At 38.0% G+C, this 23,912-nt stretch overlaps 2 protein-coding genes across 7 annotated transcripts; one reads left to right on the top strand and one right to left on the bottom strand.

The window, feature by feature from the left end:
* Positions 1 to 385: 385 nt before the first annotated feature.
* LRRC39 (leucine rich repeat containing 39) lies at positions 386 to 12,818 on the top strand. Of its 3 annotated transcripts, XM_026700398.2 has the most exons (10): positions 811 to 937; positions 1,184 to 1,451; positions 2,036 to 2,141; positions 4,380 to 4,536; positions 6,324 to 6,460; positions 7,019 to 7,164; positions 7,992 to 8,144; positions 10,830 to 10,969; positions 11,931 to 12,005; positions 12,109 to 12,818. In XM_026700398.2, the coding sequence occupies exons 2-9, from the start codon at positions 1,327 to 1,329 to the stop codon at positions 11,975 to 11,977; spliced, it is 1,011 nt and encodes a 336-aa protein (XP_026556183.1). In that variant the 5' UTR covers positions 811 to 937; positions 1,184 to 1,326; the 3' UTR covers positions 11,978 to 12,005; positions 12,109 to 12,818. The 3 variants fall into 3 exon arrangements, with proteins under 3 accessions (XP_087786382.1, XP_026556183.1, XP_087786381.1); XM_087930256.1 differs by having other exon boundaries at positions 386 to 937; positions 11,931 to 12,818; XM_087930255.1 differs by lacking the exon at positions 12,109 to 12,818 and having other exon boundaries at positions 10,830 to 11,012; positions 11,931 to 11,998.
* TRMT13 (tRNA methyltransferase 13) lies at positions 10,954 to 23,896 on the bottom strand. Of its 4 annotated transcripts, none has more exons than XM_087930249.1 (11): positions 23,575 to 23,896; positions 22,485 to 22,531; positions 22,338 to 22,404; positions 21,425 to 21,487; positions 18,232 to 18,350; positions 17,878 to 17,984; positions 17,191 to 17,358; positions 16,932 to 16,998; positions 13,655 to 13,729; positions 12,896 to 13,295; positions 10,954 to 12,406 (listed from the first exon to the last, which is right to left on the bottom strand). In XM_087930249.1, the coding sequence occupies exons 4-11, from the start codon at positions 21,448 to 21,450 to the stop codon at positions 12,211 to 12,213; spliced, it is 1,158 nt and encodes a 385-aa protein (XP_087786375.1). In that variant the 5' UTR covers positions 21,451 to 21,487; positions 22,338 to 22,404; positions 22,485 to 22,531; positions 23,575 to 23,896; the 3' UTR covers positions 10,954 to 12,210. The 4 variants fall into 4 exon arrangements, with proteins under 4 accessions (XP_087786375.1, XP_026556181.1, XP_026556179.2 ...); XM_026700396.2 differs by having other exon boundaries at positions 23,722 to 23,896; XM_026700394.2 differs by having other exon boundaries at positions 18,232 to 18,301; positions 23,722 to 23,896.
* Positions 23,897 to 23,912: the final 16 nt, after the last annotated feature.

Genomic DNA, 23,912 nt, shown 5'->3' with positions numbered 1-23,912 from the left:
ATCTTTGGAAGTTATAAAAAAAATCATTCCTTCTTGAATTGGAGCTTACCCAAAATCTCAGGAATGGATCCTTAGTATTTACTGTTTTACAGTGCTGTGGCCTGATTTACAATAATCTTAGTAATTTTTACCAGCTGCAATACGTTGTTTGGGCTGAGGGGAAGTTTTAAAGAAAAGATTTGTGGTGGGGGATTGAAGTATTTCCAGATGGTTGCTGGACCAATGGATCATTTTGCCAGGATTGTCAGTAATAGTTTCTTTGATTTGTAAGTCACGCTTATGCAATCAGTAATGGTACTGAGCCACCTTGTGTTCTCTGGGTTCCTTCACATGTCTTCAGTTTCTCCACTATCAGAGCCTTTTCTGGTGATTCATTTCTTCACACAAGTCCAAAATATATAAAATGTAGTTCAGTTCTTGATGCTACCAATGACTAGCCTGCTTCACTTCATCTAGTTTTCAGTCATTTGTTCTTGTGGACCAAAACCTCTTTGTAGTTTTCTCCAGCATCTGAAGAAAACAGAGAATTTCATGATCTCCAAGAAAGCTTTAATTTTGCTTCATTCAGCCTTCCTGATGGTCCAGGTTTCACAAGCCTCTGTTAGAACAGAGGGACACTCTGGTCTTGTCTTTAATAATCTCTGTCAATATGATGTCTATTCTTTAACAGTTTGTCTAGAATCTAGATCTATTGCATTTTTTCCCTCAGGCAGAACTTTATTTTATGGCTGCAGTCACTCTTTGTGAAGGTTGCTAACTACTTGAACTTGTTTCTGCCAATGTCATGGGTTAAAATTAGAATCTAGCTGCCGTGACATTTTGCTCTGTTATAACTGACAGGAAGAGTTTAATGACTTTAACAAAGCGATCAAGATTCATGACAAAATTCTTACTGTACTGAACTCTCTGGGACATGGAAAACCACCTGCGGTTTCAAGTAAGTGGTTGATAAAATCATTTAATTCACTCCTGGAGGGGGTAGTGAATTGGCAAGGAGTTTGTTGTTGCTTTGCAGCTAAAATTGGGAGCTGCTTTTCAAATGGCTGGTGGTTCCCGATTGCCATGATTTTGCACAGTCAGGCTTTGTCCAAAAGCTTCTGGCAGACAACAAGAGGTCTGCATGCAAGACTCTAAGAATAGGCTCTGATGTTAATGGTGTATTAATGGTTTGTCCTTCCTATAGATGTTTCTCCTGGATGTTAATTAAAAATCCAGAAATTGAAGGCAATTGTCCATCTAATGCGGATTTCCTCTTTTGCTCACGACACTTCTGGATACCATGCCAAAAAGTGAAAAGTGGGTGCTGAGTTTGAATGCGGAAGCACTATGACTGAAACAACTGTTTGTGTTGGCTCATTTGTGGCTATTAAAGACTTGTGGGAAGTCAGAATCCAGAAAATTACTGAAGAGCTTCGGAAACAAAAAGAATTCAGTCAGAAGGCTGCAGGGAGGTAGGTACTCAATATTAGGGATCCTTTGAAGGAGAAGTATGCTCACATTTCAACTGGGATCTCCCTGTGATTTTTGGGAGTTCTCCAAGAGTGAAAAACAGCAAATGATTAATTAGTAATTATTAATAAGGATGAAGTAAAATGTATATATGTATAACAAGGATAAGTTGGATGTATTGTGTTGTATTCACACAATTAAAATTAAAAATAGTTTTTGGAAAAAGAAATAAAAGAAAAACAGCAAATAGAGGTAGTAGATTTCTTTAAATGTTCCAAAATACTGCCACTCTGTTCTGCGAGTAGTAATAGTAACACATTCCACTATTCTGCTACTAAAGTCTCTCTATGTCAAGGCTAGCCAGTCCCAAGATGATACACATTTCAGTAGGAAATGCAGTGCAGCATGGTGATTTAGGAGCTTTTGGGTGTCTGAGAAACAGTGATACGAACTACTTCACTGTTTGATGGCACAATTGTTGATTGTGCTGCCTGATCAATTCCGGACTCCAAATGTTTTAAGGCATGATGGAAGTTGTAGCAATAAGGAAAATGCATCTTTAAAGCTTTACAACTTTTACTTCTAGATTGACAATTATTTGGGAAGAGAGGGCCAGTCTGGCCAAGCTGAAAGGCAAAGTAATCAATGAAGGTGGAAGGGCTGTTTTAAGGATTGAGCAGGAAGAATGGCAGGTATTTGTTCGAAAACTACTAAGAGATTATTTTTCATTCTTCACTTTGCTTCAGTGTTTTTTTAAACCAGTTTAATGTTCAGGTGCTCCCCATTTCCCGGAGAACTACAAGAGCCATTTGTTTTGGACGTGAGCCCTTGAAAACATGTGGAAAAAAATGCATCACTTTTGCTAAGAATAGCTAGGGTGTGATTAATGCGAATTCAAACAATGCAATAGTTGATTTAGTGTGAATTGTAAATTGATATCAGGTTGGGTATAATGGCACCCAAAAGTCAGTCCATGAGAATCTAGATTGTGAGCAACTAAGGCTAATATATGCAGAAATGTTCATCTTTGTATGTGTAAAATGGAAAAAAATATTCTATCAAAGGAAAACAGAACAAGTTCAAAAAAAAAAAAAAAAGAGGCTTGTTAAAGCAAAAATTTGATGTACTTGAGCTATATAAATGTCATAGCAACATTAAAATAGGACAAGATATTGGAATGCCTAAATCTACAGTGCAAATTATTATAAAACATGCATCGGAAATTTTAAAAAGGGCAAAGTAGCATTACCTTTTTGTTGTTTGCAAACATCTACTAGGAGGTTGAGAGATAATATTTTAATCAATGTAAGATTACTTTTAGGAATAATATTCAAAAAAATGGTTTTTAGGTATTTTCTATAGCCACTATAACTTTGTTAATACATTTGAATTGTAGATATATTTTTTCTATTCTTTACTGTAAACATTTATTAACATATATATAATAATTTATGTTTGAAATTGTTCATTGCCCATTTCTGTCAAGGGAGAACTAATTGCCATATTTTCCATAGAAACACCAGTGCAAATAGTGCAAATTCAAATAATGTGCCATTTCATGGGATTCATTAACTGCATAAATCAAGATCTAGCTGTATTAAGGATTTGATTTTGGCAATGGTTTTAAACAGCTAAACTGATGTAAGATCATCTTTATATGCAATACTAATCCAGTGTTACTTTGAAAATTCCTAATTATTTAATAAATTTCTTTTCTGTTCCTTTATTTTTTATCTCTCTTTTTGCTTGGTTGTGTTTCTTAAATATGTTTTTTTTAAAGCCTGAGTTGGATATAACTCAGTGTATAATAATCACTCTATGGCAGCATTGTGTTAGTGTTGGTTTTTTTTTATAAGAGACTATCTGTATTTTTACACCCCAGGTTAGGTACACTTTACTTTGTGTCAGTGTCTTTAGTTTCTAAAACTGATTATTGCAACCTTTTAATATACAGTTTGTCCTTAACTTACAAACATACTTTTTATTGACTGTTTGAATTTCCAATGGCACTGAAAAAAGTAATTTTTAACTGGTCCTCACACTTCAGGCTGTCACAGCATTCCCCAGGTTCATGTGATCAAAATTCAGCTTAGCAGCTGGCATGTATTTACAATGGCTGCAGTGTCCTGGGTCATATGATCACCATTTGCAACCTTCCCAGCCAGCTTCCAATAAACAAAGGCAATGGAAAAAAAAATCAGATATGTCTAACAAGGGGTACCCAATCTGTGAGTCGTGGCCCACTACTGGTCTGCAACCTATTCACAACTGGGCCACGTGAGTGGCTGGCTAGTGCAAGTGTGTGTGCACACATGCACAGCCCCAGTCACACGAGCATTGCAGGGGCTTGCTTGTCCAAGTAGGCGCTCAGGCCATCCTTTGTGCAGGCACTTGGGGCCCCACTCGTGCTTCGTGAGTGCTTGTGGCCTCACTCGTGTGAGCACTCAACCTAACTCATGCAGGAGTTCATAGCCCCACTTGCGCGAGTGTTGCAGGAACTCAGGGCCTCAGTCACATGGCACTTGGGCCCCAATTACATGGGCGTCGTGGGCATTCACGGCTTCATTTGTGCAAGTGCTCATGGCCTAACTTACATTCCCTCATGTGAGCAATGCATGCTCACGCATGCACACACATCTGCCCCTCCCACAAAACCACCCCCTTTCCACCCTCCCCCCTGCCCTGGGCTGCCAACCGATAAAGGTTGGGGAATTCTGGTCTAACAACCATATGATTCACTTAACTGTTATGAGTCACTTAACAACCATGGCAAAATGGTTGTAAAATTGGGGGGAACTCATTTAATAATCATCCCACTTAGCAACAGGAATTCTGGTCCCAATTGTCATAATTGTGGACTGCCTGTAGTATTGTTGATCTGGTATACTTAGAGACTCCATCCCTTTTTATTTTTTCTCATTCAAATTTAGACTTTACCTTCTTGCTTACTGAAACTGAATTACCTGCAGGAGTGGCAACTTCACAGAACTAATTTGATCAAAATCCCTTACTACATTGGTCGCTTTCAAAATCTCATTGTCCTAGATCTGTCTCGAAATTCCATTGCAGAAATTCCTAGGGAGATCGGTGAGTTTCATGTCAACCTTCCTTCTTGTGATTGCCTCTTCGGGTTGGGTTCTGAATTAGAAAGTTCCTTAAAATTATGGAAGTACTTAATTTTAAAAAGTTGTATTTTGAAAACATTTTGAAAAATTCCTTCTTGATAAACAGCTCAAGCTTGAAAGAAATTGAGAGCACTACTCTGTTCTGTTTAACTTACTCTTTGATTTTTTTGTTCCTTCAAAACATATATTATGTTTTATAGCATTAAGATATATTTTTACTCTATTCCAGAAGATTCCGATGATTATCTAATAAAATTAATGCAACAGTAAAACAGCGAGTCTTGAAACATTATAAATATTATAAATTTAATTTAATATGTACTTTTTGTAACAGTCCACTTTCATCAGATATTGACAAGATTATTTATCAGCAATATCTGCATAGCTGGATCACTGTTCTCTAGGTGATGCATATCAATGAGTCAACAAAGGAGAACAAAAGACTACTAGTCTGAATAAACGACACACATAAAAGTATATAACAATATACATGTTGCCATGATTATTAAACCTCAAAGGGATGTTAAAACAGAATTGCCTCACAGTCTTTTGAAATGTTAAGAAAATTGTGGTGAAAAGTACCTTCCTAGGAACGTGTTCTGGAGCATGGGGGCTGCTAGCACAGCACTACTTTCTGGTCCATTTTTATTGAGCAGAATTTCCTGTTGTTTTTCACTTCCCTTGTCCTCAGTTGACTTTCAATTTTATCTTTTGAGAAGTGTGTTGTGTTGAGATGCTTTAAAGAAGACACATTGGGATGAATTGGTGGGTTTGTTCAGCGTGAGATAAAGATTTCTGACATTTGGCGACCTTCTGAAGGAAGCAGCTGCTTCTGGAACAAAGGAATAATTTTTTTTTCCTGAGTTTTATTCTGTTCTAGCCTGATTTCTTTAGTGTCCTAAGTCAGGGGTCCTCATCCCCAGGGAAGCCCACTACTGGCCTATTCGAACTGGGATATGCAAATGGCAGGTCGATGCACGTCCGTGCACTCATAGGTCTTGTGTGAGGGAGACCCGGCACTCATGCACACCCACACACAGCTCAACTGTGTACATACGCATGCGCCAGCCTGGCAGATGCCCGGTTCCTCTCTTCCCACCACCCAGCCAGGTCGCAAAGCCGCAAAGCTTGGAGACCTCTGTCCTAAGTAATCTTATTAGTATTGAAACTACAGCTTACAGAATATGTTATCTCTTGGCCTGAGTTTGAAAATTCTGTATTCTAACTCAGATGCATCTGAAGGATACCAATTGAGTTATTTATTATATGAAATTTATAGAGCCACCCAATTTCATCAACTTAGAGTGGCTTACAATAAAAAAAAATTTTTTAAGAAGGTTAAAAATAACGGAAACCAAAAGAACAAAACCTAATTATGCAAAACATCCAGTGAAGACAAGCCCCATCCAAGAATGGAGGAAGAGCAAATCTTTAAGACTTATTTAAAGGATACCAGAGTTGAGAAAATGAAAACTTCTGATGGGATAGGTAGCTGAAGAAAATTATGCAGATTATTGAATATTTGTCATTGGCTGGATCAATAATTATGTAACCAGGAAGTGAAATTGGTTTCTAATATTGGTTCTTTGGCAATCTGACATTTCTATGAGTGGTTGAAGTAATGTTAGATTTCTAAAATGAGTCTTAAAAATCTGTAGAAGCTTTCTCTTTAACATTAATATTCTGGATGTTTTTTGTTTCCCTCTAATTTAAACCAGCTTGCTTCTTTAATCTGTCTTACTCCTATAGGTCAATTGTCAAATCTTCAGGAGTTGATCCTCAGTTATAATAAAATTAAGTTGGTTCCTAAAGAATTAGGCAACTGCGTTGGCTTAGAAAGATTGGAACTGGCAGTAAATAGAGACATCTGTGACCTTCCCCATCAGGTTAGGAAATACCATAGTCTTCCTCTCTATGTTCATAATAACAAGATGTGGTTTAAATGTTTAAAATGAGTTGTAATAAATTACAATAATAAATGACTAGCTAATGGACATTTTTTCTTTCTTTTTGCTCCCTTATGTGAACATACTAGTTTGCCCCATCAGTCATGCAAAATATATCACTGACATGGAGGCATCCAATGGTGATTTTTCTTCCTTGTAACTTAAAGCAGCTGCATGTATAGCCACACAATAAGTGATGTCAGTGCTGATAAATTACATCACCTGTGAACTCAAATTAAGAGCTTCACTGCAGTTTTATACAATAAATTAAATTTAATGGTCCTGCTGGTGTTTTGAATCTCTTCACCCAGACTGATTTAAAAACCTTTATTTTTTTTCCTTGTTCACTTCCCTCTCGATCCCTGAACAAAGCATGACAGACATTTTGCCAGAATGCAGAATTTCCCACTGTTCCATTATACCTGAAGCTGATATCATTTGATGAAATGTGGGTCATCAAAATGAATCATTGCTAAGATTCTTTATTTCTTTTTTTAGCTGAGCAATTTGAAGAAGCTTTCTCACCTAGACCTGAGCATGAACCGATTCACTACTTTCCCACCAGTTATCCTAGATATGCCCAACTTGGAGTGGCTAGATATGGCGAGCAACAGGCTGAAAGAAATCCCTGGCAATATTGACAAGTAAATGCAATGATAAGAGATGTATTTCATGTCATTGTGATTTAATTATCAAAGATCTTGCAGTTTTAATTTCATTGACAAAAACAAAAGGTTAGGGTTGTTACTTACCTAATGAAACAAATACAATATAATTCAGGCAAGATCTATTTAAGCAGATAAACTGAAATGTATACCATGTGGATCCCATTCTTTAAACCAATTTCAAGTAAACACAGAAATTACCATGGAAATTGACTGATTCAAATAATTTCCATAGTATTTTAATTTATGTCATAGTTTTGAGCATTTGGTATCCAAAAAAAAATATCTTCCAAGTAAATAGTTATTTGTTTCACAGATAAGGAAATTATGGTTGAAAAATATACCGGTTACCAAAATTTAGATAGTGCTCAATTTAAAACCAGTCATTCTAGGTTCAGATCTTTATCTGATGGCATTTACAATTTTAATATTTGGGTCATTGCTGTTCAAAATAAAAAAAATGCATTTAGAGAAGGATGAGCAGATAAATGACAATTATTTTGCTGAAAACTTCTGTTCATATTTTTTTCCCATGGAAATTTACAGATGTACTAATATTTTTTACTGAGTTGGAACAGTTATAAAGTAGTGTCAACTCCGCCCAACAAAAACAGCAAGCAGGAAAGTATGATTCTCTGGCAGGGAGTAGGACTTTTAAGACTCCAAATTCCTTAAGGTTATCACATTTTACTTTTGCACTCCAGGTTTACTGCCAAAATGAGAAATCTCCACAGTAAGACAAACTAATATATATAAAATCTTCAGTTGTTTTTCTGACTAATTAATAGACCTGTTTGACTTTACAGAGCAGAAAACTTACATACTTTGTGGCTCCAAAGGAATGAAATAACCTGCTTGCCTGAATCCATTTCTAATCTTAAGAATATGACCACCCTTGTTCTCACCAGCAACAAATTACAAGATATTCCTGTTTGCCTGAATGACATGCTAAACCTAAGGTAAGGGGGAAAAAAACTTCTTTGCTACAGTTGAAAGATTAAGTGCTCTAGATAAATGTAACTAGCTTTGTTATCCACCGCTGATATTTTTAGTCCTCTTTTCAAAACAATACTGTCAGGTTCGTCACTCGTAACAGTAACTGTGCCATGCTGAATGCATCATTAATCTCGCCTCCATTCACTTCACAATATCTGAGAACAGACATACTGTACTGTCCTAGGAAGCAATGACATGTACAGATTTCTCAGCATCTATTAGAGCAGCGGTTGCTAACCAGTGGGCCGCGGCCCACTGGTGAGCCATGGAAAATTTTTGTGGGCTGCAGAAGAAATGGCCTCCGAAAGCAATTAATCTGGGCCCCGCAGTTCTTGTGCCTCCCGGCTCTTTGAGGGACCCCAGAATCAGGTCCCTGAGATGCACGCGCCAACCAGCTCCCACACAGTGGGTGGCAGCAACAACAGTCCCCTCCCCTGGAACCCACTGTTAGGTCTCCCCATTAGTTCTCTAGTTTTGAATTGCTCCCGCCCCTCTGTTTTCCCCTCCCCCGTGCCCACATGCAGGCAGGCAAGGAAAGGGAGACAGAGCCATATGCAACTCTCTGCTTTTTCAACCCTCACTGCCTCTCCCAACATCAAAGCCTCAGAGATGCAGGCAAAGCCGCCGCAGCGGTAGCGCCCTGAGTTGCTTGCTTCTCCACTACTGCCTCCTCCTCCCCCAGCACCTCCTTCTCTGGGTAGGGCGATTCTTAACAAACTGAGCATGCTAAGGCAACTCGGACGCTACCACGGCAGCGGATTTGCCTGCATCTCTGAGACTTCGATGTTGGAAGAGGCAGCAAGGGCTGGAAAAGCGGAGACTCCGTCTCCCTTTCCTTGCCTGCCTGCACATGGGCGTGGGGAAGCAGAGAGACTGGCAGGAGCAATTCAAAACTAGAGAACTAATGAGGAGAGCTAACAGTGGGCGCCGGGGGAGGGGACTATTGTTGCCGCCGCCCACTGTGAGTGGGAGCTGATTGGCACGTGCATCTCAAGAGACCTGACTCTGGGTCCCTCGAAGAGCCAGGAGGCACAATAACTGCGAGTGGGAGTGTTTGGTGATTTCAAAGAACTCCTAGAACGCAGCAGATTGGCTAAAGCAAGTGAAGTGTCCCCAGGGACACCTTTCTTTGCCTGTCTCCAGGTGAGGCTGGAAGAGCCCACCCACCAGCTTTTCCTCGGTTGCAGATCTGAGTTCTCTCAATCCTCCACCCGGAATCTGAAAGGAGCTCCCACTTTTTCTCCCTTTCCTCCCCTCAATTAATCACTGAGAGTAGCAGTCCTTCTGTAGGCAGAAAAGCCCCTGGAGTGGCACCAAGGGGTGCCGCTCCCCCAAAGAGAGCAAAGCCCCCTTTCTGCCTCTGTTTCTCCCAGTGGCAGTTGCCCCGAGACTCCTCAGCTCCATTCTTCCATCTCTTTGGAAGGTGCAGGTGGGGGGAGGCTTCCAGCCCAGAACGTTTTATTTTGTAATCATTAAGCATTTATGTTTTTGTTAAATTAAATAAGTGCGTATGTATGTATGTATGTATGTATGTATGTTAGTTATTCAGCTTTGCTAGGGTATTTTCTCACGTCATTATAGTTGTGCTTTTAAAGTTGTAGCAACGTTTCGGCAGAATCTCATCTGCCATCATCAGGCTTCTGTATTACAGAATACAGAAGCCTGATGATGGCAGATGAGATTCTGCCGAAACGTTGCTACAACTTTAAAAGCACAACTATAATGACGTGGGAAAATACCCGAGCAAAGCTGAATACCACACACACACACACACACACACACACGTATTAAATGTATATTTAACATATTTTTTAATATTAAATATATTAGCTTTTAAAAAAAATCATATTAGTGGTCCTCGGGATTTAAAAGTATGGGTTTGGTGGTCCCTGAGGTCCAAAAGGTTGGTGACCCCTGTATTAGAGAATAGTGGAGAGATGAAGGAAATATAGAACTGTAATAGCATATGACGTTCTAAATTATCTTGTGCTTTTCTTGGCATGGTTTTTCAGAAGTGGTTTGTGATTGCCTCCTAAGAGAAAGTGACTGGCCCAAGGTTAACAAGTTGGCTTTGTCTTTAAAGCAGGATAGGAACTCATGGTCTCCTGTTTCTAGCCTGATGCCTTAACTACTATACCTAACTGATGTTTGGGCTAAAGATACAATGGTTCCAATTTCATATGGTACAGAATTGTAGTTAATGTGAAAATAATGATCAGATGGTTTTGTTTAGTGTATTCACAGTTTAAAATCTCATCTGAATTTGATACACTATGGTTATCTTTAAGTTTTGTTAAAACAAGCTGTGACAATCTGGAGTCTACACCTCTACCATACAATTTTTATCTAAATTTTAATTTAAAATGAGAGCTTTTTTAAAAATTCCAGTGAAGTTTAAAAGTCAACACTAAATCAGATTCTCATATTTCTTAGTTAAATACAGACTTATTAACATTAAACCATTATTCATTATTCCATGTGAAATGAAACTTAGATTCCAAAGAACACAATATATTAACACTGCCTTCACTGAGGCTTCATAGCAGTTGTATTACCAATATTTTTACCTAAAATCAAATTAAGTTTGAAAGAGTGTTTCTAGTTTAAGGAATACCAGTTCATTAACTCCATTATATCATATCTAATAGATTTGTCAACTTCAGAGATAATCCACTGAAGCTGCAAGTTACACTTCCTCCTTGCGAGAATCCCGAAGAAGAGGAAGAACAAGAACTCTATGGAATTCAATTCATGCATTTATATATTCAAAAGTCACTCAACGGTGAAGGTACCATTTATTTATGGTTAAAAATAAATACAGACTCAGTGAGGTGAGTGCCCTATTTTTCAAAAGCAGAGTTTGCACATAACATTAAACCAGCTTTTAATGATGGTCTGTTAGACAAGCAATAGTGGCCTTGAGGATAGAAAGCATGAAGTCAAAATAGATAGCTTCATAGTAAACAATAACAACCAAACATTATCTCTTTTAAAAATTTTGAATCAGACAAATGTGGCCTACAATATATTTAATTGTTAAAGGAAAAATTTGTGATACTAGAATTTCCTTGACATTGTGGCATTTTATAGTGTTTAAAAGTTGAGATCCAAAATATTAAATGAATCCAATCCTACCCTGAATATTAAATAATTCCGATACATGAAGCAGAGCCCTAATACTGCTCTTTTTAGCACTAAAATGCATGATTTTAATATTATATGAACCATGCTGCAGTGGTCCAATGAACAGATCCTTGAAACATCTTGGTTTATATGAGATCACAGAATCCTAGAGAGATTAATCCTTTTGTGCTATGGAACTAGAGAAAAACCTCTCTTCAAGAGAACTGCACAAAATGTTTTATTTGTTTTGTCAAAATTTACAAATAACTTTCAGAAAAGGGGTTTTATGTTCTTATGTTCTATGTTTTGTATGTCTTTAAAAATTAATAAAATTTGTTCAAAAAAAAAAAAGAGAACTGCAGGGGCAGAGTGGACATTGCAAAAAGAGCACAGGAAAAGAGGAAATTTCACTTGCTGGTGCATAACCATTAAGTACTGTGAAAAATACCATGCTGGCCCACAGTGGGTTCATAGGTCAGTTTAGATAGATAACTTAATATTTTGTAAAAAATATAGATTAAAATACTTCTGAAAACTTCACATAGATATACTAGAAAAACTTTTAAAAAGCTGGTATATTTCTGAAAAATGTACATTTCTTGGCAAACATTACGTTTTTCTTTCAGAAAATATGGAAAGTGATATTTCAGGTGCTGCTGATACCACTGACTGAAGACCAAAAATAACACCAAGCTGATTTGGTATTACAATTTTTTGGAGCACATAAGAAACTGTAATGCAGATCTGTTGTAACAAATACTTTGAGCTGCCTACTTACTAGTATTTTTTTTTCCTGGTTTAAAGGACGCTGTAAACTATCCCTAGTTTGTTAAACATAATCCTGGATGTTACAAACTTGCAAAAATCCTGGAAGCAGTGAAACTCCTGAAAGACCTTTTGAAGCTTTTAAGTAATTATGGAAGATAATGAAGACTGAGATGGAACAGCTGTCAGAAGAACATTTTCTAATGACACACTTGAGTCTGTATAGCGTTGCAACTCAGCTTCATATCCTCTCCGCTGTAAGTACTCGATCCGACCATGATCAATCAACAGTTTGCAAAGGTGCCCTATCTGTTTTCGTTCATCCACGGTCAGCAGCCTAGAACAAAAAAAGGGGAAAAAACTTTAGAAACTAAAGTTACTAACTTTTGGACACTCTTATTTCAAGCAATTCATTGCAAACTTGGTTTTCCCCCTCAAATTTAAATCAAGGACTAACTGCATAAATGAAAAAATATATTTTGGCAGTGAAAATATTTAAAGACAACATATTTTTTCCAAAACCTATTGTTGTTAGAGCATAAGGACGATCACCTTTCTGGAAGTATGCAAGAACAGTCACTTGGGCAAAAGAAGCAAAGACATTTTTTATGTCCAGAATAATGAGATAACATTTGGAAGTGGCTCAGGCAGATGCTATCCTAATTCATGGGAATATTGGAAGGAAGAGGTACAGTACAATCAGACTTGCAAGATTGTATTATTATAGTGAATCTCAATAAAAATAGTTTTAGACTTCCTGTGCAGTTGATTTCCTAATCTGGTCTATGCAGTGGGGCTGACAATTGTACTCAAAGTGACCACGTACCCTTGAAGACTATCCAAACTGCAGTCAGTATTTATATTATCCTGATCATGTTCATCTACGTTTCTTTGTCCTTTATTTTGTATGCCACTTCTGCTGGTCTCTGTTCTTCTTTCTCTCATGCCACAGGTAGCCCAGCTGGTCATTCTTTTGAAAAAATTAAATTCTACGGGGCCAAGTCCTACTCTTGTAAAGAAATCTTGGCCAACATAATGCCTCCACTCACATCTGTGATGACAACAAAGTGCAATAACAATTCCAGCTATAGGGCTCCAGTTTTCAGCTGCACACTTGCTATGTTTTTGGCCAGGACAATCAGTCTTGATGCGTTTAGTGACTGGCCCTTCCTTTTCTTCAGCACGTGAATTCACATAGGTGTCAACTAAGCATCTCAGAGCAAGATCTGGGAATAAAGATTATTTTTATATTTAATTGCTGCATGCAGCGTCAGCACACACACATACACACATTAATGTAACTGAAAATTCTATATAACTTATAATTGGACCATATTATCAAGGATTTTTTTTAACTTTTGCCACAAATGTATTATGAAGCACTCATTTTAAGCTAGCTCTTTGGTATTACTGTTTAAATAAGCATATTTATTGACTTCAATAAGCCTTGAACAAATGTCAACGGTAATCAATGTATGTTAACAAATATGTGGATATGAATAAAACTTGTTGACAAGCTTTCTTCATTATCTTTTAAATGACTATTACATTATTTTCAATACATGGGCAAGCTACACAATTTTACCTGTTGCAGCACCACACAGATGTTTTCCAATTCCTATTAGAGATAGATTCTTTTCCATGAGAAGAGGAACTTTACCTGTCCAAAAAGAAATCCAAACAGAATTATGACATTCTGCTATCATCCTTGTGAACAATACACTTCATCTTTCCTCAACTTAATTCTTGCCCAATAATTCTCATGATCCCTGAACGTCTGTCTTTCTTTATTTTTATTTATTTTGATTTGTCAATCGCTTACAAGATAATAGGTATAAGTATATACATAGTTATGAATACATGAAATGGGTACATATAAGAAAAATGAAAGAATCAATAGGACAGGGACGGTAGGCCCGTTGGTGTGCTTATGCACGCCCCCTGCAGACCTCTTAGGAAAGGGATGAGGTCAGTATTAGACAGTCTAAGGTTAAAGTTTTTGGGGTTTGGGGAGGAAACCACAGCGTCAGGTAGAGTATCCCAGACATTGACCACTCTGTTGCTGAAGTCGTATTTCCTGCAATCAAGTTTGGCGCGGTTAACCTTGAGTTTGTATCTATTGTGTGCTCTTGTGTTGTTATGGTTGAAGCTAAAGTATTCATTGACAGGTAAGTCATTGCAATGTATGATTTTATATACCATACTTAGATCAGAACCGAAGATGGCATAATTCAAGGTTTTCTAGGTCTACAATTTCAAGTCTGGTGGCATAAGGTATTCTACAACGAGTAGAGGAGTGGAGAACTCTTCTTGTGAAATATTTCTGGACTTTCTCAACTGTGCTAATATCAGATATGTGATGTGGGTTCCAGACTGATGAGCAGTATTCAAGTATTGATCTAGCAAATGTTTTGTATGCTCTAGTTAGTAGTGTGATATTACCAGAGAAAAAACTACGTAGGATTAGGTTAACAACTCTTAATGCCTTTTTGGCTATGTGGTTACAGTGGGCTCTAGCACTTAGATCATTAGAGATGAGTACTCCAAGATCCTTGACAGAGTTTGGATCATCAACAAGGTTTGACTATTTAGCTTGTATTTTATTTTCTGATTTTTTTTTGCCAATATGTAAGACAGAGCATTTATTTGTTGAGATTTGAAGTTGCCATTTGTTTGAACGTTCTGATACATAGTCAAGGTCTTTTTGAAGGGTAGCAGTATTGTCTGTGGTATTGAAGAGCTTTACATCATCAGCGAAGAGAACGCAGTTGCTCTTAATATGATCACAGAGGTCATTTATGTAGAGTATGAAGAGAGTTGGCCCTAGAACACTGCCTTGGGGGTCACCACTATTGACAGGTACAGAATTTGATAGGATGCTCCCAATTTTGACCTTTTGTTGTCTGTTTGACAGGAACACTTCTATCCAGTTATGCAGGTGTCCAGAGATACCATAAGATTTTAGTTTTAGGAGTAGTTTGTCATGTACCACTGAATCAAAGGCTTTACAGACGTCTATGTAGATTGCGTCTATTGATTTGCCCTGATCGAGTTGTGTAGTCCATATGTTTTTGCAGTGTAAGAGTTGCAGATTACATGATAGTTTTTTTCTGAAACAAAATTGTTTATTGGAGACTAGGTTGTTTGTCTCTAAGTGGAGGATAATGGATTGGTTAATAATTGAATCCATGACTTTACAGGTGACGCAACATAAGGAGATTGGTCTGTAATTTTCAACTAGGCTGGGGTCTCCCTTTTTGAAGATGGGGATGACCATGGCTTGTGACCATAGGTTAGGCAAGGAGCTGGTCCTGAAAGATTTTTCAAAGATTATGCTTAGAGGTTCGGCTATGGCAGTGGATAGCTTTTTAAAGAAGTAGGCACATATTCCGTCTGGCCCAATAGATAGAGATGGTTTTAGATAGCGTACTGCTTTTTCAATATTGTCTTCTGTAAGATCGATATGTATTAGATCATTGTAGTTTTCTGTGGTTCGGCTAGGAAATACTGGGCATGATCCATTGCTGTTTACAAATACTGAGCCAAAGCATGTGTTAAAGAGGTTGGCTTTAATGGTGTCGTCCTTGTAGTCTTTACCATTAGGTCCTTTCCGGGGTGGGATGGACCTTGAGTCTTTTAGTTTGTTGTTTACAAAATTGTAAAAAGCGCGGGTGGAATTGCTGCGTAGAAGGTTTTCCTCTTGTTTAATGTGATAATTGGTGCATTCAGTCTTTATCTGGTGGCATAAATTTTTGTATCGGCTTTTGAAGTTGGCAACGTGATCAGTTTCCTTATTGATATGAGTAATCTGTTTTTTTGTTTTGTTTTGGGAGTTGTTGGTACATATAGTTTGATGACTCTTTTGACGTCAAGTAAAAATATGTTGTAATGATCTTCAACAGTATTGCATCCAGTGAATAGATTGCCAATCAAGGGATGAGAGATCCTTGTCTATAAGATCATAGTTGCCTTTCTTGAAGTTACAATTGGGGATTACATCATTGTGATGATTTTTGTGTGGGCGTATGTTGAGACAAAAGTCAATTATATTGTGGTCACTGTTGGAAAAGGGTTCTTTAGTTTGTATTCCATAAATTAAACATTATTCTTGTTAGTACTGCTGGGACATGTAAGTCAAAACATTTGGGGGACTTAAATTAAGGCATGCTGCTACATTAATATGTAATAAACTACCAAAGGAAAACACAGATTTAATTTAAAGGTTAATTACAGGCTAATATTAATACTAATATGGATTTGTTTTGATCGGCTTGTTGTAATAACAGTCACAGAAGGGAAGCAATATTAAAAGTAATGTAATTACTCTACTCTACTCTGTGTGTGTGTGTGTGTGTGTGTGTGTGTGTGTGTGTGTTATTCAGCATTCTGCTTTCCACAAGTGCTCTTCTAGCAGAATACAGAAAGCCTATACAATAACAACTAATAGTGCAGTTATCCTAAGTAGAAGGGGTTTAGAGAAGAGAAAACAGAAAGAAACCAGAAGAAACCATGACAGCGGTCACTAAGAAGAGAGAGGGAACAAAACAGCACTTAGAAGATTGGAGGAGCTGGGGGCCATTCTAGGACATAACTGGCAGCTGGGAACAGAGGGAAGAAAAATGCAGGAAAAATTGGAGGGTGGGGCTATTGAGATACCATAATGCTTTTATTTTTAACATTATCCAACAGACCTTGTATTTGAGCAAGAATAATCTTGGCATTCAAAACCAACTCTGTAGCAACTGCATTTCTATCATAACTACAGTGAATACTACCTGCATTATTTTTTTTAAAAGAACAACAACCATGATCATTTGCATTGTTTTTCAGAGAGTTCATAGAGAGACCTTTAAGCAACTTACTTAAACATAAATGCTGGATATCAACTTGAAGCCTCTCAAAGTAACGTTTATTGTGTTTGCCATCCACCTGCAGGGTCAAAACTACAAATTATTATGACATATTGGGTGTATATACATTGGTTGTATTTTACAATCCAGACAAAAATGTTTAGCGCTGGTAAGATTCCAAATCCAATAATTTTAAACCTTAAAAAAAACATTTTTTGGACATATGGCATTATTAAAATGTTAATTTTAATTATGGCAATAATTGCCTTACCTTGAACCTGGTAGATGCCCTTTCAACAAGAAGAAAATGAACATCTTGGACATCCTGTAAAGCTATATCCAACCAGTGGGACAGTTTTCCCCGCCCGGCTCCAAATTCCACAAAACAGTTCCCTGGTCCAAGCAAATGCAATCTTTTCATGTTACCTAATATAGAAGCCTATAGACATTAAGTTTATTTATGAACCAGCAAAGTTATTCGTTGTACTATTTGAATTAAGCATTAATGAATTCTAAAATCAGCAACAGATTTTTATTTTTTTTGTAATTCTTTCAATATGCATGGCCATTGTGATTTAGTCCCATGCTATCTTCCTTAGAGTTTGCATGACTTATTATTCTAAATGCAGATTATATTATTTTCAGTAGATCTAGAAAACTAATTCTTTCATGCTAACATTTATTTTTAATATTTACTACAAAAATTAATTTCCGTTATGCAAAACCTAGAACAAAAAAACCCCTCTGAATGATGTTACAGTATACATAACAAATCAGATCCCTCAATATTCTTATGAAATTTTAGGAAAATCTAGGGTTGTGGATTAAACTGAGAATAAAAACTATGTATAAAATCATCAGTGTTTTAAAGGGAACAATAAGTTGTTCACTGACCAGCAAGCAATTTATTTAGAAGAATTTTTTTTACCAAATATATTATTATTTACAAGACAGGTACCTGTTGCTTCAAATGTTTAAAAGCTGCATCTCCATTTTGGGGATCATTTAAGGCTTCTTGTAAGGCTTGATGAGAAAGAATTTGGTCCTTAAGTTCATAATTTATAGCTGAGAACAGAATGTAGAATTTCGTATTTGAGTTTGAATTGAATTAACAATGTAATTTTTCTCTCAAATGTTCGTTGTTGCTATTGTATGAGAAAACTAATATCCAACTCTGCAAATATTTTAAGTGTAAACAACATTACAATGTAATTCTCATACACATCAAAAACCGTAAAATTACAAAGCAGTTATTTTAAATTATTTCATCATTTACATTGTGTAATTATCCACATAAAAATAAAATACTTACTGTTACTTGCTTTTTTAAGCTTCCTAATTAAGTTATCTAGTTCTTGTTTAGAAAGTGCAGAAATTGGTGCCTGATGGAATGGACACAGAATATTTCTTACTTTGTTTATAGAAACCCATCTATACAAAGCAAAAATAAGAGCGAAAAAACGTAATACCTCTATTCTGATCTAAACAATATCCAATTCACCTTGACTAGAAAATATATTTAGGTGAAGGGCCAGAATACAATACAAATCACAGGAATGGAAAATCTTTTTGTTTTGTTTTTAATCACTCAGTGCCAATAAGGGTAATCATATCAAGCCTTCAAGTTATTGGGGGACGGATGTTTGTATCCCACATAGTGTTCTCTTTTTTTAGAACTCTTGATATCATGTTTGAATTCTGAATATTTAGCATGCTAAACAACATTTGTATTCAAATACTATATGCATCTATACAGAAAATAAGTACAGTGCAGTCAGCATTTTTTAAACCTAGCATACCGTATATACTCGAGTATAAGCTGAGTTTTTCAGCACATTTTTTGTGCTGAAAAAAAAACCCCTCGGCTTATACTCGAGTGAGATTACCCTCTGAAAAAAAAAATGGTGTGGAGCTCCAGAGCTGGGCAGCCGCTTTCCTGCTTCTGTGTTTCCTTTGCAACTTGTAAGCATGGGGGTAATCGGAAGCAGAAAAGTTCTTGCATGAGGATATATTGCTTTTTCTTTTTTTAACTGTTTTTAGGGGGGGGGGAAGACCCACCGTCATGTGAGAATGCTCAGACACGAAATCTATCCACCCGAAAATAAGTGTGTGTGTGTGTGTGGGGGGGATTTTAACAGAGGGAAGGCGTAGGGAGAAGGCAAAAGCGACAGAATATCCTTCAGGGGAAACTGAGGGGGAGACTCACCCTTGGTCCAGATGAGCCCCCTTCCCCGCCCCTAAGGAAGCAGAGGCAGCCAGCAAGAGCAGGCAAGCCCCACTTCGTGGACTCCGTCCGTCCTTGCTCCCACCCACCCACCCACCCAAAGCCACGAAGTCCCCCAATTGCGCAGCCCAGAATCACCCTCCCCTCAGGGGGCAGCAACGACGCCTGGCGTTTCCCAAGACAAGAAGCTCCGCTGTGCAATGAAAGCGCCCTGGCTCTAGGCTCGCGAGCTCCGAAAACAACGCGAGCCGCCACCACCACCTCCTCCCGAGTGGACTGAAAGCAGCTGGGGCTGAGGAAACGAAGCCAAGCAGAGCCAAAGCCACCTCAGCTCGCGTTGTTTTCTGAGCCCACGAGCCTAGAGCCAGGGCGCTTTCATTGCACGGCGAGCTTCTTGTTTCGGGAAACGCCGGGCGTCGTTGCTGCCCCCTGAGGGGAGGGTGATTCTGGGCTGCACGATTGGGGGACTTTGTGGCTTTGAGTGGGTGGGTGGGTGGGAGCGAGGACATTGACTTTAAGCGCTGCTGACTGAGTGTTTCACAAATACCAGTGGGACCTCCGTCCACCACCACCCCTCCCTCTTTTGCCTCCTTCCTTCTGATCAATCAGGTTTTCCCAGTATTTGCTCACAGCTGCATTTTCTCTTCTGCCGTGCTAGGTGTTGAACGTGGGGATTTCTGATTCCCCTTACACGTCCGTGAATATGCCGGGGCATTTTCTTCCAAACGCCCCACAGGCAGAGAACACTGACTTTCATGATAATGAGATCGTTCCCAAATTAATTGATTCACTAACCCAAAGAAGATGATGATAATGACAGTTGGAGGCAGGAGTCACTCTCTCCCCTGCAAGAAAAAAGCAAGAGCCGTTCTTATGATCTCTCTCTCTCTCTCTCTCCCGGAATACAGTCAAGCCCTTTCCAGCACACGCGATCCACCCCCGCTGCTTTGCACCTTGCAAATGCAAAAACCCTGGGATTTTGCATTTGCAAGGTGCAAAGCGGCGGCGGCGGATCACGCGTGCTGGAAAGGGCTTGACTGTATTCCGGAGAGAGAGAGAGAGATCATAAGAACGGCTCTTGCTTTTTCTTGCAAGGGAGAGGGTGACTCCTGCCTCCCACTGTCATTATCATCATCTTCTTCTTTTGGGTTAGTGAATCAATTAAACCTTTCATGATAGTGAGATCGTTTCCCAAATTTCCCTTAAATCAGGGAAGAAATCAGAAACAAACCTTTGGACTGAGAATAAGCCTGTTCCTATGATGCCAAGTGTTCCTATGTGAAAAGTGTGAAAAAACACACTTCTTTTTCTTCATCATCTTGTTCCCTATTTACTGGTCTCTTTTAAAGAGGAAATTGTGAACATCAAACTTATTCTCAACTGTCCTAGTGAAAGTTTTAATTAGATATTGGCATTTTTTAGTGCCAAGAGTGAATGAAGTTAACTTGCAATTGAGTATGCCATGTTAATTCATGCCATCTTGACACTAATGAAAGCAACATGCCTTTTTAGTTATATTTCATAGAAGTATCTATTTTTCATAGAGGTATCTATTTTTATTTTTGAAATTTACCAGTAGCTGCTGCATTTCCCACCCTAGGCTTATACTCGAGTCAATAAGTTTTCCCAGTTTTTTGTGGTAAAATTAGGTGCCTCGGCTTATATTCGGGTCAACTTATACTCAAGTATATACGGTACTTTTCTGCCGGTGCTTGATAAGCCACTATGGGGAAGAACACTTGGACGTCACAGCAAAATAAATGCCTCTGTCCATTCCATCACCAAGATTTTTCTTCCTGCTGCTCAAATAGCATTAGATACATTTAATTGCCAAGACCAAATTGTGCTACTATAATTCTGCAACAAACAATGGCCAATGGTATAGTATTTGTTATCTCTGAAACTTCTATAAAGCAGCATTTTTCTTATTCTCACTAAATATATTATTATATTTTAATCCCATTTGTCTCTCTGTCTCCACATCTTACTGGTCCCACCAATGCAATAAACATACCTAATATTCCTGCGTCAAATTTTTGCACAATTCTGTGAGTGGGTTGAGCTAAGAGAATGGCCCAGCCAGTTTTCATGCCTAAGGGAGGACTAGAACTCAGTCTCCCGGTTTCTAGGCCAACGCTTTAATCACAATATCAAGCAGCTATAGAGATAGGCAGCATATACATTTTATAAATAAATGAGCAAATAAAAATAATTATTTAGATTTTTAAAAAGCAGAGTTTCTCTTATAGCAATTCAAAATATATCTAAGGCATTTGTTCACCTGTTCTTCAGACAGTTCTGTTTCATTTTTCAGTCCTGCATTAATATCTTTAGCAAAGTAGACCTAAATGAAATATGGAAAAAATGTTAAGACTAATTATAGCTCTCTTTTCCAGTATTTACACACATTAATAATTAATTAAACAGTTTAAGAAAAAACAAAACTGAAATTTGATTGTACCTACAGGATGAAAACAATCCTAAATATTTAGTAATATTTAGACAAGTGTAACAGATAGATGAACCAAGAACTGATTTTTTATTAGAACAGTAAGACATGTAATAAACTTATGAATGCAATTTTATATAACCTTTATATAAGTTTTGACTAAACAAAATGTTTAGTCAAAAATATTTTCTACTTTCTTTCTTATTTCCCTTGTCTTTCAACTACATCCTTGTAAAATCTTAGAAAGTTACTTTCACTGCTACCTATTGAAAAGATTTGCCTTATACTTTGACATTCTTGGCTGTAGGGCAGCCTAAAGCCTGTATAAACAATTTTTGCTCTGCTATAATATCCAAGACCCATTTACGACGCACACAGATTCTAGGTGCTTCCAGATTATGTTTCCATTATGCAATTGTCTGGCTAAATTCACAGAATTCTATACAGGATTCAGATAAACTGCCTTCTATAATGCAACCTTCTCATGTTTCTTCGCAAACTTTCCAGTCTTTCTTATCTCTGAAATCAGTTAAGTATGAGAAAGTAGAACACTGATACAATAAAGCCCTACAGTACAAACACTGTAATATATTTATTGGTGGTTCTCTGATGCTTCCATCTAGAATAATCCTTACTTTCATCAGGATATTAATCGAATGAAGTATCACTGCACAAGGCAGTTCAGCTAGTATACCTCTAGAAAGTCCGCCTTAATTTTACTTCAAGTAGTTTCAGTGACACTTACAGGCTTTGGCTTCTCTCTTGAATTACACTTTTTCAAATGTTTTTGTAGCTGGTCTTCATATACAGTGCTAAAATTAAAAATAAACAAACTAGCAATGCTATTCATTGTTCTTTTTACAAAAATATCACACAAACTATTCTTGCTTACTGTTTTGGATCCAAAGGACAAGGGATTCTTTTCCTTTTATGTTCTTCCTAGTTAAAAAAAAAACAATTTACTAAATCTTAAAATCATACCCTTTTTCAGCTCCACACACCCCTCCCCCCCAAATAAAAGTGAGTCCCAAATGACATAGATGTAACATAATGGAATAGGAAAAAAAAACCCAAATATAATGATTTACATTGGAATCAACAAAACGTTGCCTCAAAAGGTGCCTTATATCCAAGGGCGGTATGAAAGAAAAACCTACTTTGTGTTTTTTTAAAAAGCTGTTTGTATTCTTCCACTGCCCATTTCTACTTGTACTCATTTTCTAGTTTGATGGCAACATTTTCCCTATGCATGCTAGGGAAACTAAGCCAGCTTCCCCCAACCCTGCATAATTTGCCCTAATATGTACAGATAGTCCTCGACTTACAACAGTTCATTTAGTAATTGTTAAGTGACTGAAGTTACAACGGTATTGAAAAAAGTGACTTATGACCATTTTTCACAATTATGTCTGTTGCAGCATCCCCACGGTCACGTGATTTATATTCTGATGCTCAACAACTGGTTTATATTTTTATGATAGTTGCAGTGTCCTAGGGTCATCTGGTTCAATTTTCAATTTCAATTTCATTGTACACATGTTGTGCATGGACAATTAAATGTTTGATTTGATTTGATGACCTTTTGCAACCTTCTTCTGACCAGCAAAGTCAATGGGGAAGCCGGATTCACTTAACAACCTGTGTTACTAATTTAACTGCAGTGAGTCACTTAATAAATGCGGCAAGAAAAGTCATAAAATGGGGCAAGAAGACTCACTTAACAAATTTTCTCACTCAGCAACCTAAATTTGGGGCTCGAGGGTGGTCGTAAGCAGAGGACTATTTGTAATCAGATTCACAACCATCACAATTTCCAATACTAGATGCAAACGGAACTTTGACACCAGGATGGGTAGTATGAGATAAAACGGGATGAACCAGAAAACCTAATGACATTTTCCCGCAAAGCGTGGTTGTGTGCGTGCGTGTTTGCCTGTGTGTGTGCACGCGTGTACATTCTACATATATAAAATACCGACGACCTGAGTGAGCTTCTTTCCTTCCTCCCTCTGCCTGTGTCAGAAAAAAAAAACTGGAAGCTCCTCGAAACGAAACGCAGCGGAGCCTTATGTTTACAAACGAAACGGCTCGTTCGGTCCAGCGGGCTTGCCTAGCTCTCCCCCTACTACCTCTTCAGCGCTGTGCTCGCCACAGAAGTGCCTGCCCTGGGCCGGGACCATCTTGCAAAAGCGCTTCTTCCGCTCCACGAAGTAGGCGCATCGCCCTGGCCGAAGTAGAGATGCCACCTCGACGGGAGCCCCCGCCATCTTGCTTACAGGTGTCGGGGCTCCTCCCTCTTTCTCCTTCGGCTCCTCCTCCT

Source organism: Pseudonaja textilis, chromosome 3 (assembly GCF_049901715.1).
Source record: "Pseudonaja textilis isolate UNSWEBS1 chromosome 3, rPseTex1.2, whole genome shotgun sequence".
In the NCBI taxonomy this organism is placed as follows: domain Eukaryota; kingdom Metazoa; phylum Chordata; class Lepidosauria; order Squamata; family Elapidae; genus Pseudonaja; species Pseudonaja textilis.
The sequence above is the reverse complement of the archived record's forward strand: the minus strand, read 5'-3'. Positions and strand labels throughout refer to the sequence as shown.